The sequence below is a fragment of the Drosophila ananassae genome, chromosome 2L (assembly GCF_017639315.1).
Source record: "Drosophila ananassae strain 14024-0371.13 chromosome 2L, ASM1763931v2, whole genome shotgun sequence".
NCBI lineage: Eukaryota > Metazoa > Arthropoda > Insecta > Diptera > Drosophilidae > Drosophila > Drosophila ananassae.
The window spans coordinates 28,099,370-28,114,194 of NC_057927.1; the positions used below are offsets into that span (position 1 = coordinate 28,099,370).

Here is a 14,825-nt window from a genome sequence, read left to right on the forward strand (position 1 = left end):
TGGAGAAGAGCGGAAGTTCTTCTTTATCACCAACCGAAAGTTTTATGTGCCTTGATAGATAAAAATATATGTATGGTACATATTTCTGCCCGAAGGCTGCTTCTGAATATCGACCTCTGATTAAATTATATAAATATTACGTCATTTCTCCAATGTATCCAATAATTTGGGTCTTTAACTTGACAATGAAATATATATTTTTTAAAGGTTTAATTACACTTGCTTAGAAATTATCGTTGATTTCATATTCCTGTAGAGTTTCCTTGAACAATTTGCAAAAACTTTTTCTTTGCATACTTTAGGGATTTATTGTGCGTGACTTTTTATGATTAGGATCTATCTTGGAGCTATCTTGTTTTCCACCTTCTTATTCTTCACGCATTGTACATATATGTCGGAAACGCCGGGATCGTCCGACTTAATCCAATAGCTGCCATATAGCTGAACGATAGGAAATGTCATAACGTTTGGTCTAAAACCGGTTCTATGTTCAAAAACTATATATTGAAGGTTCAGCTGGTTTAGTAAAGCTTTACAGAAATTGTAGATAGCCGTTTTCCCTTAAATCCAAAATTAAAACATGGTTTCTACTGATCTACTGATTTCAATAGGAAAATAAAAGTCTTCCATAGGAAAATGTTTGGGGAAAAATCATAGAAGACCAAAAAATTTATGTAAAAAATCTGAGATTTCAACTTTGGACAAGTATTCCAAAGATATGGTAACTGCTAGATACCATTTTTTAATTTTAGTTGGTACACATACATTTCAAAAATGATATGTACTAGATGATGGTCATCGCCATTACACGGCCTTCATAATTCAATATATGGTAAAATTTGATAAATTTTTTCTCTTAGGTGTACCGCGGAAACTGTGGGTGATAGAACCTATGTTTGTTCTGAACTTTGGTTCAGGGGAGCTTAAAGGTTAAGGAGCAGGTGAAATTATGCGTGGAGATTTTTTGATCGGCCGATTATACCCGATAGTTGCGATACATAATCAATCCCATATCTGCACTGATATAGAAATTTCATCCAATTTGGGTGTAAGAAAGAAAGTGTTGTTGAATCAAATATGCTGCCTTGCGGGCATGTTCCAGTTCTATTCCAAATCATATTTATGTTCGAGTTCAGACATAAAATTTAAGTATATTTTTACTTTCTAAACAGCAAATACTCAAACTTGCACGCATATGGATAGGACATTGATTATGCCCTACTATACACGAACAATAACGATGCTTCTGCGCCAAATCAAAAGTGTCCACTTAAGCTCAATGTCAATTGGCCAGCACTTTCCGTGTCCCAGAAGCAAATAAAAAAACTGGGTCTAAAAGCTATTGTTTTCCGCACATGTCGATGCGCAGAAAGCCGTACACATATACCAATGCTTTAATATCTATATTTGAAAATCTGGACAGAAAATGGCGGAGGAAAGTGGCAAGAAAGCAAACTGCGGCTTAGTTGCAAAACGTTGCTCGAATTGCTCACAGATATGGCACTGCAACTGCAAATCGAAAAGCTCAAAGGTCTGGACAACTATAAGGCCTGGTCGATGACGGTTAGGGCTTATTTGGAGTCTGAGGATCTATGGTCGGTGGTGGAGAATGGTCCAGAGAATAACGAGGAGGTAAGTGTTCCATGGCCAAATATATGAAAGTTCACCAGCCGAGACCTCATTGCAGTCTTTGCTGAAAGACAAGCGTGCCAAGTTTTTGATTCTCTGCCTAATCGAGACGAAGTTGTGCCAGTTTATGGTCAGCATCCGCACGGCTCGGGATTTGTGGAATTATTTACGCACCCAGCACTCACTCCGCTAAAGTCAATCGATCAGTTAATATCTATTGTTATATTAAAACTATTGAAATTACAATTTCCATTCACTCCTCCGGCAGTTCAATGATTACGGGTTGGTCCTCGGGATCTTCGTCGAGCAGGCCCTCGAAATGCCATCCCAGCTTCTTTTCTAGCCTCTTGGTTAATCGCTCGGCACTGACACTTAACCCACCCGCATGCAGATTCACGAGCAATTCACGTACGTCCTTGTATACTGTATTATGCGGGCTTGGGACCATCAGCTCCTCTGGAAGGTGGGGCAGTTGATGTGCGAGCACCTCGCTGTACTTCATATAAGTGAGCTTGTGACTGGTCACCGCTGTTTGCGAGTGAGCCAGCAGACCCAAGAGTTTGCGCCAATGGGCCAGTGATTCCACGGAGTAACCAACTAGGAAGAATGCATAGGCAAGTTGCACTTCTTCAATTAATGCATTGGAGGATTCAAAGCTGCAGATTAGCTTATCCACCGCTTCAATGCAGTCCATTGCATGTCTGGAGACATCGGAGGGTAGAGCATCGTTGGGAACACGTTGAGGTACTGGAGTAAACCGCGGAGCCGTTCCTTCTACGGGCTTCAAGTCGGGAAGAAGTTCACTTTCATCCAAAAGCAGCCTAGCAGCAGCATTTCGCTTGCTGCCGTTACTGGTACCAGCTCCCCCGCCTCTTGGCCTTTCAGCATCCGGGCATGACTGTAGTTCAATATTGGTGCGAATTGTGCCTTCTGAAGGTCGGCAGCGCTCCACGCATGATTCCGTCACACTTCCTGTTAGATCCTTCCATGGACATACATATCGATAATCGTAGGGAGCCAACACTCGCTCGAGCTGGGCCAAGTTTCTCCGGATGCGCTCACGCTCCACCTCAGGTTCCGCTATCCTTCGCGGTCGCAGCTCCTCCAGTTCGTTGTCCCACTCGCGGACCAAAATCTCATTCGGGTGGAAGAAGTGGGCGAAACCCACACGCGGTGCTGTATCTCCATAGGGTCCTCGAGAAGCGCACCAAACATAATGAACGCCGGGCGGAATCATCTTCACGCCTCGGAAATTCGGCCCAATGGTGTGGGCACACAAATCGATGCCGAACTCCGTGCCCTCGGGAACGCCAGCGATGACCAACACGGCTCCTTCGGCAAGAAGGCGCAGCGCAAGCTGTGGATCCATCTGCATGCTAGAATTATCCTTATTCATTTTGGCGGTGATTCCTCAAAATGTTAACGCAATATTGGTTTGTTTTGATTCTTAATTTTTGAATTGCGTTGCCATATCATTCAAATTTAAATAATTTTTTTTAAGTTCTTTTCTGCACTCTTTAAAACTTTTTGAAAGTGACCGCAATAAAGACGTTTAAATCTATGATGTATCTACCTATGTGGACGATTAAAAAAAAAAATTAAAAAATAAGAAACATATACTAGTAATTTTATAAAACTCTGGTAGCATCAATGTAAACAAAGAGTTGCCACTTATTGACAAATTTGTTTTTTAATATATGTATATTTAATTTTCTTTTATTCATATCATTCTTTAATATATATGCCTATGTTATTAGTAGAGTTTAGTATTGTAAGCTGCGTTTAGTGCCGATATCATCTAGAATTTGGCGTAGCTCTTCATCTTCGAAACGGCCTTCCAACGATGGTATTAATGCCTTGGCTTCTTCCGGAGCCTCTGGGCACAGATTGCCTAGGGCGGCTAGCTCGAATTTATGCAATTTCTTTTGCATCAGCAAGCTGGAAAAAAATCATTACTATTATATTAGCATAAAACTATAGAGACCTATAAAACTTACCTTCTAACAGACATAATTGTCTCCTTGTTTTTAAACTTTCGAAAACTGTCTGTGTAGGCGTACGTTTTCATGAACACTTCGGAAAATTCCTGTTCCTCGTCGGCGGACTCGTTTTGTCGTTTCCGATGGTCAAGAAGCATATGCACCTCTGATATCAGCAGCGTTTCGGCATTTTCAAATTCTGAAAAAGATAAAAAAACACCACTCATCAATATATAAATATGTATGGTGATAAAAAAAAAGTTACAAGTGAAATATCGAGGAAAACAAAGATTTATCCGTAGGACTGTGGCCTGCTAATATGTCCCTGTTCCAAAAGAAAGTCGTAAATTTGACGAGTTTTGTTCACATCGATTTTTATAAGCCGTCGAGCATCGGCCAAGCGCAGATGGCCCAACTTGGCCTGCTCCGACACCAATTGGCTTTTGTAGTCCAAGTAAGACTGTGGAACCAATCGGGCCACACTGCAAAGTTTTCTCTCTCCAGCGTTCAACTTTGAATAGCCAGGCAAATCTAAAAAAAATAAATCGAAAATTAGGAAATTTTTAATAAATAATCTTGTTATCCTACCTCCAATCTCAATGGGTTGAGCCTTACGGCGCGCGTTCAATGTATAGATCTTGGAACTTATGCCCAGGGGTAGCGGCTCTCCATTTTTGTTGCTTTCATAATGCTGAACCAGTTGCTGCCAGTCATAGACTTCGTTCTGTTTCTGTCTGGAATAATCTCGCTGAGCCTGCTGTCGTTGCTTTTGGAGCCGAGAGTACAGTGCGGCTCCCGAAAAAGTGCGCACACCAAGCTGTCGATAATCATACAGTTTGTAGAGCCGCGTTTGTAAGTCGTTGTAGTAGCGCAGAGATTCCACCAGCATATCAAATTGAATTGGATCGCAGATTTGCATGAATCCCAAAAAACGCATGCAACTAGAATCGCTGGTAAATGCGCCCATGTACTTGGATATCCAGCTTACTGTACGATTGGGCAGAATTAGTCCATGTTGCCGCATGACTCTATATCGACGCTGCCGTTCCCTATGTTTTAAGAACTTAGATATAGATCCACAATAATAATGGTTTGATCATCTTTCCTCACCTAAGCCGATTGTTGTAAGCCCGTACCAGACCAAGCTGAAGTTCTTCCATAAGTTCATGTTCCCCTTCGATTTCTTGGTCTTCTCCATCTACATCGCCAGGTTTTTGGTTTAACATAATGGAAAGTATGCTCTCTGCAGAGGTGTCGTAAGGTGTATCAAAATCTCCACGTGCACATCGATATCCGGCACCCATTTTAAATTGCATGGAGGCGATGTCATCGTGGCGTGGAGGATCCAGGCTGCGCATTTTGTATACATATGGCATCCTCTCCGGTAAATAACAGTGCGAGGAATGTTGCAACTTAAGCAGGCGCTCGAAAATCCCCCCAAAGTAGCAGTCATGATAGTGGCGGCGAACCTCTGCAGGATTATGGCGCTTTTCCAAAGCGTTGGATACCGCCTCCCAATTGCCGTAGCCGTGGGAACGGAGCGTTTGCAGTAGGATGCGTTCATCTTTGGCCGTCCAATGAGGCTCCTCGGCAAATACCTGAATGCTGTCCCTAATTATAATGTAGGAGTGGTTGTTGCGATGGATAGCAGTCTCTTTTCCTCGCGAGAAGCACAGCAGGCATAACAGGATATCCAGACACTCGGAGCACCTAATGTATGGTTCGCGCAAGTTGCACCTACACGTGGCACAGCGAATAAATCCGCTAGTGGATACAACAGTGTCTCCGGCTACATCTTTTGCTAGCTCTTCCAATTTTTCCAACTTTTTATGCAGCGAGTAGGCGTTATAGAATACAGATCCCGTCCTGGTACCTTCATCTTGTCGAGCAACTACAAATCGTGACTCCTGTTCCCCTAAAGGATCAACTGAAAAGAGGCAATATGTTGTAAACTGGTGGAAGAGCTCCACCTTTGTGTCACTCGGAACCTAAGTCCCTAGCATGTACAGTTTCACTTGTAACATCAATTTTTGGGTTAGTCGGGCACATATGTTACCTTTGGGGAACTGCAGGTCGGCAGCGTCCTCGTCGACCATGTCGACCGGATTCATGAAAGACATATTGGGTGTATTTAACTTTTTATACAAAAATTTAAAGAAAACACCGGCGCTGCTTATTTCGTCTATATTTTTGGTAGTTTCTCAAGATGTTTTTTAAGTGTTGGAAAGTGTTATGTATTGTTACGGGTGGTCATCGATAGTTACATCGATATGCATCGTTCTGGTCCATCCTGGTGGATGTCTTCACAAGCAACTTTACCTACCATCTCTATTGTTTATGTCGGTTCTTGTTTTGTTAAACATTTGTTAAGGCTCCAACCGAGCCCGCTATGAATACAGAATCTGAGAACGGGTTTGAATATTGTACATTCTTTAAACACTTATTGGTTGAGGAAGTAGCTCTAAAAAAAGATTACTCAACTGTGCACTATGGAAAGTGCGCAGTGATTGGTCGACTGTCGATGAACACCAATCAGCTGCGGCTAGAAAACGTGCGCGTAAAATATTTTCCGGAGTAAGTCCAACTATACTTATTGATATATCAAAGCACTAATATATTCCTTACAGAGAATACCGATTGCCCGAGGGCAGAGTATCGCTTCCTCTTTTGGGTTTGACCAGAGACAAGGCCAACGAGCAAAACGTTACTGTCGGCTGCTACTGCATTATTCGCGGAGAAGTCATCCTTGTCAACTCATTGAATGAAAAAGAACGCCCTCTTACATCCAGAGGCGTTAAAGAGAACATTAGAATCCGAGGGCTCGATGGAGTAGCCCATAAACATTACCTAGACGACTTGCATCTGTCCCACGTTCCCGCCATCGATGTGTGGTTTGCGCATCCTGTGGACGCTCCCGAGGATCTGCTAGAACGAAAATTAAGGGTCAGAACGTTTGCTGAGATATGAACACTCATTACCTGACGACTTCGCGTACCAATCCGCAGTTTTACATATTCAGGCAAACTTTTAGCGAGAATCTCGATTGGCAGAATTACGATTTAGAAACTGTTCAGCAGGCTGCCTGGCAGGAGTTTTGGGAACTCGAGGGTCAGGAACTAGTAGAGCAAAAGTGGCACAAACGTTTTCCCGAATACAGGGAACAAATCGAAGCTGTAAATTCAGAAGAGCAAGCGCTTTGGCGCGAACTGTGGGAAAAACACGTAAATAGTTTAAATGCCAAATTTTGGCACATACTTTCCTGTGCTTTTGAAAACTATCAGACCGATTTGGCCAAATCTTTTGGACAGCAAGTAACTTTTGGTGATGTTGAGGAAGGTTTTGAAAACTTAAACGTATCGGAAAAGGAAAGAAAGAAAAAAAAAAAGTCAAAGAAACTTATAGAAAAAGTCGATGATGACACCCTTTCAGGAGTCAACGACTCCTTTTTAGATTTTAACGAGGAGGAACAGCTCCAGTTATTGGGGTTACCGACATCCTTTGGATCCCGGGGAAGAAAAAAATTAGAAAAACTAAAAAAAGATACAGATTCTAGCAGTAACACGGAAGAAGAAGAAAATCTAATCATGGAAAACGAAAGCGCCAACCAACTTCATGGTGTGCAGAAAGGTCTGATATCAAAAAAGAAGCAGCGGAAGCTAAATAAAATAAAAAACCTTTCGGCTAAAATGCCCGATTTTATGCGGGACGAAAACCACAGCAAAATGATAAAATACTGGATGAAGAGGTTCTCTCTGTTTTCACGCTTTGACCAAGGTATTCGACTGGATCGTGAGAGCTGGTTCTCAGTGACTCCCGAAAAAATTGCAAAGCAGACTTCTCGTCGACTGGCCTGTGATCTGATTGTGGACGCCTTTTGCGGCTGCGGAGGAAATGCCATACAGTTCGCTAATACTTGCGGACGGGTGATTGCCATTGATATCGATGCGGAGAAGCTGTCGATGGCAAAGCACAATGCTTGTATCTATGGGGTTTCCCACAAGATCGAGTTTATCCATGCTGATTTCTTGCAGTTCGCCGTTAGCACAAAGTTACGCCCAGATATGGTTTTTCTTAGTCCTCCGTGGGGAGGCCCTGATTACCAAAAACAGAGCACCTTCGACATTGAACGAAATTTGCTTCCCGTGGGAGCCACCCACTTGATGAAACTTGCCCGTCATCTTTCGAGCAAAGTAGGCTTTTTTTTGCCTCGAAATTCGAATATGAGTCAGGTAATTGCCTTAAGTGGACCTGGAGGGCAGTGCGAGGTGGAGCATAATTATCTAGATACGCGAATGGTGGCTCTAACGGCATACTATGGTGAAGGATTGGTAAAGGCTAAATAGATGTTCATAAATCAGATAATTGAAATTCTAAATTTTATTTTTATTAGCTTTAAAACTCCTTACATTTATACCTAAAAAGGAAAAAGTTTCTGTAAATAAAGTAAGTAAGTATAAGGTTTATGGAATATTTGCGTAATTTTTAATAAACCAAATTAATCTACGTTGTCCTGCAAATAGAATACGTACAATATTTATAAGGAAGCTGTGTAAAATTAATGAAATCCTAAAACAAATGTTATTTTGTTGAAACTTTATACGTCTAATTATAAATAAAGTTTATAACTACGCGATTTATGCCAAAGTTTGCAAAAAAAATATATAAAAATGTCCCCCTACAGTTTCGTTATTGTTACCACTGCCTCAAAAGTGGATAAAAGTTGCCTAATGAATACAGTCGCCTCATATGTAACATATTCAAGCTATTTTTTCCCGTCCTTCGAAATGCAAGCCCTGGACTTGATTGTTGCCAAGTCACCGCCAATGCCAAAGAGTCGAGCTCTTTAGCCAATTTAGAAAGCTTAACAAAGCTCAACTGACCATTGGCTATAACCATAACGTTCCCCAATCCTTTGGACTTTTAATTAAAAGGAAACGAAACAAAACGTGCGTAAATTTTTGCAGAACTTTGCAGAACAAGTCTGTTTCGGCCACAGTTCAGAGTTTTTACGAATCCTGATACTAAGCCTGGCAACGGCAATTAACATGTTCATGTCACAGCAGCAACAGCAGCTTCTCCGGAATTTCAAAGCCGGCAAGGGAGCCACGAGAAACAACCCTTTTCATGGTTTACAACATACTTAGTTGGGTCGACGGAACTGTGGTGGGGGCTGGGGTATGTGCGGAATTTATAGCTGCCAACGGGCAAGGGAAATATTTACCTCGTTTCCCCTGCTTGTGGCAAGTGCCCTCTCGGCTCAACATCTTTCAACTGCTGCAATTAGTTTGATTAACTTATTAGGGCCACTTTAGCGAAATTTAGAGCATACTTTTCAGCGCTGATTTGTGGGCAGCTTGGGAAATTATATTGTGACGGGTAAAATCAAAACGTAAGTTTTTCTAAGTGGCATTTATTTTCTTGTGATGGGTTGAAATTGAATTAGACATTTAATCATATCACATTTTAATATTTAGTTTGATCGAGAAGATTTAGGACGGATGAATGCGTTGGTAAATAAATATAGAAAATTTAATTATATTTATTAATATTATTAATTAATTTTTTAATTTTTGAGTGAACACTATTATTTTCCAGCTTAGAATATATATAGTATGTTCTTCTAACGCTTAAGAGACAAAAACGCTACAAAACCAAATAAACTGTTTTATATTTTTTTCCAAATTAGCTGTCTGGATGATCCCCGGAATTTTATGAATATATTAGAAGAGCAGCATAACCTTCATCGAATTTTGTATCTCTCCAAAAATCATTCGATTCTTAAGCAGAATATTTTCAACAATTTAATTTCATGTTACATAAAAATTTAAAAACCAATATCTTTTCTAAGTTGTTACCAACCAAACAATCTAAACGAGTAAACAACTTTCATCGTTAAGTTAAATTTCCTTTCTTGTTTTTAAATTTGTTGCGTAAACCCTGTAATCTTTTCGAAATACATAGTTCTTCATACAGTTTATATTAAAGCAACTACTTGAGATTTATCTCAAAGGAATCTATGTAAGCCCAGATTAAAAGCTGACTTTTATTTTTTAAATTGTTAATAAAATACCGGGCAATTGCCCGTCACGCGTCAACTCAAGGATTATCAGCTATTTAAATCTAAGCTTCCCGGACTGGTTCTGGTCTCCGGGGCTTACTCCGCTCCGTCCTTCACTCGTTGTTAGATACGCGTAATTGTCGCTTTTATTGTCGCGCGGGGTTGACAATGCCAACAATTTCAATATCCTGACGAAACAGCCTATAAAAGACTACGGTCAGGCATCTATTAGAATATATAGAAATATATTTTATTGGAAAACAAACACGTGTTCACAGCTCATCTCCCGCTTAAAACCCTTCGTGTAGCAAGTGGCTGCGACTTTCGGCACAGAAAAAAAAAACAAATTAAGTCACCCTTTTATTACGCTATTTAATTTCCAGCGTAATGTTGTCAACCTTCTTGACAAATGGTCACCCAAAACAACGCAACTACCCTCCCTGGCATGTTTGATCTGTAATTTGCGCCACTTGATGATGGCCTAAGTCGGGGAATCCGGATCCACAGTCAGTAAGCGGCGGGGTGGTTTATTTGTGCCGCAAGTTGCGTCAATGCCACAATGCGATTACGCCGTGCAGTCCATGGGAACTGTAGAAAATGCGATTGCTTGTTTGTCTCCGGGTGCAGATGCAGGTGCAGGATGCTTCATAAGCGAATCTAATGGAGCGGATTGATGAGCAGCACATAATTGGCTTGTGATTTACGGCGGTTTCTAAGATCTGCCTTTTGTTAATATTAATTCAAAATATAATATTTTTATTTGATTTACTACTAATTTATTTTCCCGTACTTTGATGAAAATCTTTGAAAGTTAATTAAATTTAAAAATTAACAAAAGGTGTCTTTTAAAAAGTTCAATGATAATTCAATAAAATCGAAATCCACTCTATATAAATCGAAATCCGAAGTAGTTCTTAAATAATGTGATCACTTTGATAATTCGATTTATTGGGATAGAATGATATTATCTTTTTATACTCTTGCAGGACGTGTTATTATACCCGGCAGTCGTAGAGTAAAAGGGTATATTGTATTGTGTGAATGCGTTTAACGGGGAGAAGAAATCATCTCCGACCGCATTATTCTTGTTCAGCAGCAACAGCCAAGTGGATATAGTGGATCTCAGAGATTGAGTAGAGATATAGCTATAAGATAATGCCTTAATAAACCTATAAGTGAAGCGCAGGTCCAGATAGCTTCAAATGTTTGCAACGCCCTCCACCGCCCCTCAAATGAACTACTCCTATGGATAATTTATTTCTGGAACACAAATTACAGCCCAATCGGCGGTACTTTAGAAAAGTTATAGCCATTCTTGCTTGTTTTATTTTTGAACGCGTGGATCTCGGAGATTATAAGAGATAATGCTATCAAATGTGGCACATATACTCCTAGTCCACGTAGACCAAGTGTGTAGCAAATATTTGACACGCCCACTCCCCACACAAAATGAAATATGTATATATGTTTCATCCAAATCGGACGATTTTTTGAGATGTTATCGACTTTTTATTCTGTTTCGCTTAGTAGACTTACATGTTAATGTTTGTGCTGTTGGTTTTAAAACATACAACAACAGCATTTGTAAAGGTGTGGGTATGCAAACTAGTCTCTTCATTTTAAAACTATTGTCTACAAAAAGAAGGGTGTGCCTGTTCATTTGTTTGCAGCTACTATATAAGTCGGATGGACCATGATCCCTCGACTTTATGCGTTTTAATTATTATCATAATTTTTTTTTCTGTTTCCCAAACCGACTGTTTTTCAGTGTATTTTCGCGTATTGATTAACCGTTATTCATTTGTAGGCAGCCGATACAATTAATAAACGCTACAAGGGAAAAAGTACTAAGAACAACAACCAGAAAGGCAATTATATGCATACATACACACATATATACATACATACATGTACCAGCTCCCATAAGAGGAAGATGAAAATGAATCAGGGAAGGATGGAGGACAGTTATCCGCCCACTTGCCATCGATGGGCAATAAAAAAGACAAGTAGAGCGCAAAACAAGAGCAATAATATTTAATAAATGTTCACTCACACATCGACGGAAATATTTATATATGGGCGTATATGTGGATGAAATTGTTTTTGCAGTTGATGTGGGTGGTTGAATGAGAAAAAACCATAAATAAATAAACGAGCATCCTTACGCACACACAGGACTTGAACGTGTATAACGGCTTTCCACTCCCACCCACTCCCACTTTCGTGCTGCCTTTGTATAGGTGGGCTCTATAGGTGCATGTAAGGGTGTACGGGGATGTGTGCCATGCATTTTTGGTTGAATACTTGAGAGAAGCGATGCCAGCGGCAGAGGCTGAGCAGACAACAACAGCACCAACTATAACAATGCCATCGGGCGAAAGCCGCTCACTTACAGGATATCCACCCACCTCACTCCATGCAAGCCACGCAAGCTTCATTCTTCATGGCATTTCGGTGAAAAAGAATGCTTTTGATCTTCACAAGCGAATGATTTTTAATATGACTTTTTTCGTAGTTGTTGTAGCAGAAAGCGGGTCTGGGCGAGAGAGGCTGTTTAAGTGGGTGGAGTGAAAGCAGCTGTTCTGCCATAACCCAACAGATACAAGTTAAGTTCTGCGGCAGTCAATCAAATCTCACCAAAATTAGCAGTTTTTTGTTCAGTGAGTGAGCATGTGATAATTAATTAGCTTAATTAAACACCAATAAAGTGTAATGCACGCAAATATAATATGCGCATATTTGTACACTTACACAAACTATTGGTGAACCGCAGTTGTTAAAATTAGGAAACGTCAAAGCGGCTCAGCTCATTTGGCATTTGCGAAGTTGAACGGCATGTCTACCAGAGGGAGATGCAAATAATGAGGTAAAACGAGGGGCAAGGGAGGCGGCATACGTATAATGATGGTAATTTGTTGGTTTCAGCAAAAGAGCAAACGGCATCCTTGGAATTTCAATTAATTTCCATAATTTCCAACGCTTTATGAGCGAAGCAAACTCCTCAGAACCCCGCCAGAGACTGGGACTACTAGGAGCGAGCGAGAGAATAGATCCAACGCGCGTTTCCCCCACTGAGGGGATGATTTTTCCTTCCTTGTGACCCTGGTGCCATTGTGTGTGTCCTTTATCTGTAGGCGATTTAATTCTCCCTCATCCTCCTTACTTGGTAGTAAGTTTTGTGCGTAGCTGTAAGGTAAACGAAAGTGTGCCGAAGTCACGGCCATTCAAAGGTGCTTTGAATGTCCAAACAGTTTAAGGCTAGGTCTAAATATGTTTAAACTAGATCGTGGTAAGATGGTGTTATTTCATTTGTTTGATATATTTTTTTGGTTTGTTGTTACTATTCTCCAATTAGTAAAAACGGGTCCAAAATCGTTCTTAACCATTTTTATATTTAATATCAAACTTTAAACTGATACAACTCAATGTGGTTGATGAATTTAATCGTATCTGTATCGCCCCTTCCATAGCGGAATATGCAAATTAAAAAGTTATTAGTGCATCTAAGATAACCAAATAAATTTCCAATTAAAACAATGACAAGCAGCCATAAAATTTGTGTTGGGTTTTGCATTATTTTGGACAGCGCAAAGAAAATCAAAAAATTAAAATTAATTTTTGGTGGTCTGAAAACAACGGAAAGGGGCAAAAATATTTGTTTTGAGTGGCTGGCTCGCCATCCGCGCAAAGTGGAACGTTTCGGCTAAAACCAAAGCCGTAACAAGCCAGGACCAAAAACTCATTTTGAATATGGCCGAGTGGCTGCAAATACGGCGTAAGAGCTAACGGAATAACGGGATTTAATTAAAATCCCAAAATGGCTGCCCTTTTACCTGATTTGATGGAGTTGTTGCTGTTGCCGTTTGTTATCCGATTTTGAGGGCAATTGAAAAATTTCTAATTTGCCTCTCATTATAAGTTTTGATTTTGTAATTAGTTTTTGAATTCGCTTTGATTCGACGCTTGAAGGGGACTCCAAAATTCAACAGCTATAAAGCTTAATAAAATGAAGTATGTATTTACCGTTACGTAAATAGCCATAAAAAAAGAGATTAACATTTCAACCTATAAAATGAATTCTATGAAAAAACATCAAAAAGAAATGAGATGGGGAATGCGAAAAAAACAAGAAGAAAGTGGGGAAATAAAATTGAGGAAAAATCAACATTATAAACAACATTATTAAAAACATGCCACAAATGTTTTGCTCCTCTCACATTTTTGAGTCCATTTTGTTGTGAGCCAGTGGCCAAGATAAAGGAAAGGACGAAAAAACGGGCTGGAAACGGATATGGAAGCTGGGCGCTCAAGCTCATGATGATGTTCGCTTGGTAAATGAATGTAGCCTTGTTACAGGGCGGAGAAGAGCCAAGAAAGAGGGCTAATAAAATTAAGCCCTGCCCAGATATGGAGCCATCCAGGGGAAGGATATAGGCGGAAAGCCATTTTGCTCTTGTGTGACTGTGTGTGCGAACCAACGCCATGCGGCTCTATAATAATAAAAATATTTTCATTAAATAGAAAAGGATAACAGGGCAGGCTCAAGATAGTCAATAAAAATAACGCATCATTAAATTCGTTTTCCATACAATATTTATTTATTTCTCACTTAATGCATCAAACAAAGTTTATTTTAATGCTAAAAGTATTATAGGAACATGAAATGAAACCAGCATAGCAATTTTTATTATTCATACGTTGTGTTGCCCATGATGTTTAAAAAAATATTTATTCTTATAAAAGTAAAAAGTCAGAAATGTAAAGTCAACCGTAGCTTTAATGAAACCCGCAATGCGCCCTGAACTCACTAACGGTAATTTCATTTGGCAGTTTTCCCAGTCGCCTTCCTGGGCTCCTCCGTTCCCTTTCCTCATTCTTTCGTTCGTGTTCCTCCCTCGCTTCCTTGCCCTTTCGTCGTAATAATTCATAATGAAAAAAGTTTCGCTTGCTCTTGTTTGTGTTTTATTTATTAGCTAACATTAAAATGCTTCTGTGCTGCTTGGATTTTATTTAATAAAAATAAATAAATGTTATGGTTATGGCAACGATCCCTCCGATATGACCCCCTCCCAGCCCGAAAAAAGAGACATCATCATCATTACTGAGATACTGTCCCCTCTCGCTTATCACAGCCGGAGAGCGAGGACGACGAAGTTTAT

The 14,825-nt window shown here is 40.1% G+C and overlaps 5 protein-coding genes across 7 annotated transcripts; 3 read left to right on the forward strand and 2 right to left on the reverse strand.

Moving 5' to 3' along the window:
- Positions 1 to 938: 938 nt before the first annotated feature.
- On the forward strand, positions 939 to 1,885 carry LOC6505720. Its single transcript, XM_001964357.4, has 2 exons — positions 939 to 1,632; positions 1,688 to 1,885. Exons 1-2 carry the CDS (start codon positions 1,498 to 1,500, stop codon positions 1,820 to 1,822), a joined length of 270 nt encoding a protein of 89 aa, XP_001964393.1. The 5' UTR covers positions 939 to 1,497; the 3' UTR covers positions 1,823 to 1,885.
- Positions 1,883 to 3,207, reverse strand: LOC6505797 (protein AAR2 homolog). The gene has a single exon (XM_001964356.4). The coding sequence runs from the start codon at positions 3,023 to 3,025 to the stop codon at positions 1,883 to 1,885; it is 1,143 nt and encodes a 380-aa protein (XP_001964392.1). The 5' UTR covers positions 3,026 to 3,207.
- Positions 3,208 to 3,311: 104 nt separating this feature from the next.
- Positions 3,312 to 5,860, reverse strand: LOC6505796 (DNA-directed RNA polymerase II subunit Rpb4). Of its 3 annotated transcripts, XM_001964355.4 has the most exons (5): positions 5,665 to 5,857; positions 4,719 to 5,535; positions 4,197 to 4,657; positions 3,874 to 4,139; positions 3,679 to 3,807 (listed from the first exon to the last, which is right to left on the reverse strand). In XM_001964355.4, the coding sequence occupies exons 1-4, from the start codon at positions 5,726 to 5,728 to the stop codon at positions 3,901 to 3,903; spliced, it is 1,581 nt and encodes a 526-aa protein (XP_001964391.2). In that variant the 5' UTR covers positions 5,729 to 5,857; the 3' UTR covers positions 3,679 to 3,807; positions 3,874 to 3,900. The 3 variants fall into 3 exon arrangements, with proteins under 3 accessions (XP_014760793.1, XP_001964391.2, XP_014760794.1); XM_014905308.3 differs by having other exon boundaries at positions 3,874 to 4,657; positions 5,665 to 5,860; XM_014905307.3 differs by lacking the exons at positions 3,874 to 4,139; positions 4,197 to 4,657; positions 4,719 to 5,535 and adding an exon at positions 3,312 to 3,567 and having other exon boundaries at positions 3,627 to 3,807; positions 5,665 to 5,837.
- A 22-nt stretch (positions 5,861 to 5,882) lies between these two features.
- On the forward strand, positions 5,883 to 8,245 carry LOC26514275. Its single transcript, XM_014905430.3, has 2 exons — positions 5,883 to 6,182; positions 6,236 to 8,245. The coding sequence occupies exons 1-2, from the start codon at positions 5,998 to 6,000 to the stop codon at positions 6,573 to 6,575; spliced, it is 525 nt and encodes a 174-aa protein (XP_014760916.1). The 5' UTR covers positions 5,883 to 5,997; the 3' UTR covers positions 6,576 to 8,245.
- On the forward strand, positions 6,572 to 8,245 carry LOC6505722 (trimethylguanosine synthase). Its single transcript, XM_014905287.3, has one exon. The coding sequence runs from the start codon at positions 6,572 to 6,574 to the stop codon at positions 7,949 to 7,951; it is 1,380 nt and encodes a 459-aa protein (XP_014760773.1). The 3' UTR covers positions 7,952 to 8,245.
- Positions 8,246 to 14,825: the final 6,580 nt, after the last annotated feature.

What these genes read in the sequence shown, in the direction of transcription:
- LOC6505720 (XM_001964357.4), top strand. Translation starts at nt 1,498, where the DNA reads ATGGCACTGCAACTGCAAATCGAAAAGCTCAAAGGTCTGGACAACTAT. An exon ending in GTCCAGAGAATAACGAGGAG is followed by an intron (nt 1,633 to 1,687) that starts GTAAGTGTTCCA and finishes ACCTCATTGCAG; the next exon opens with TCTTTGCTGAAAGACAAGCG.
- LOC6505797 (XM_001964356.4), bottom strand. Translation starts at nt 3,025, where the DNA reads ATGAATAAGGATAATTCTAGCATGCAGATGGATCCACAGCTTGCGCTG.
- LOC6505796 (XM_014905308.3), bottom strand. Translation starts at nt 5,728, where the DNA reads ATGTCTTTCATGAATCCGGTCGACATGGTCGACGAGGACGCTGCCGAC. An exon ending in CGACCTGCAGTTCCCCAAAG is followed by an intron (nt 5,536 to 5,664) that starts GTAACATATGTG and finishes GCCTCTTTTCAG; the next exon opens with TTGATCCTTTAGGGGAACAG. An exon ending in GCTTACAACAATCGGCTTAG is followed by an intron (nt 4,658 to 4,718) that starts GTGAGGAAAGAT and finishes CTTAAAACATAG; the next exon opens with GGAACGGCAGCGTCGATATA.
- LOC26514275 (XM_014905430.3), top strand. Translation starts at nt 5,998, where the DNA reads ATGAATACAGAATCTGAGAACGGGTTTGAATATTGTACATTCTTTAAA. An exon ending in CGCGTAAAATATTTTCCGGA is followed by an intron (nt 6,183 to 6,235) that starts GTAAGTCCAACT and finishes TATTCCTTACAG; the next exon opens with AGAATACCGATTGCCCGAGG.
- LOC6505722 (XM_014905287.3), top strand. Translation starts at nt 6,572, where the DNA reads ATGAACACTCATTACCTGACGACTTCGCGTACCAATCCGCAGTTTTAC.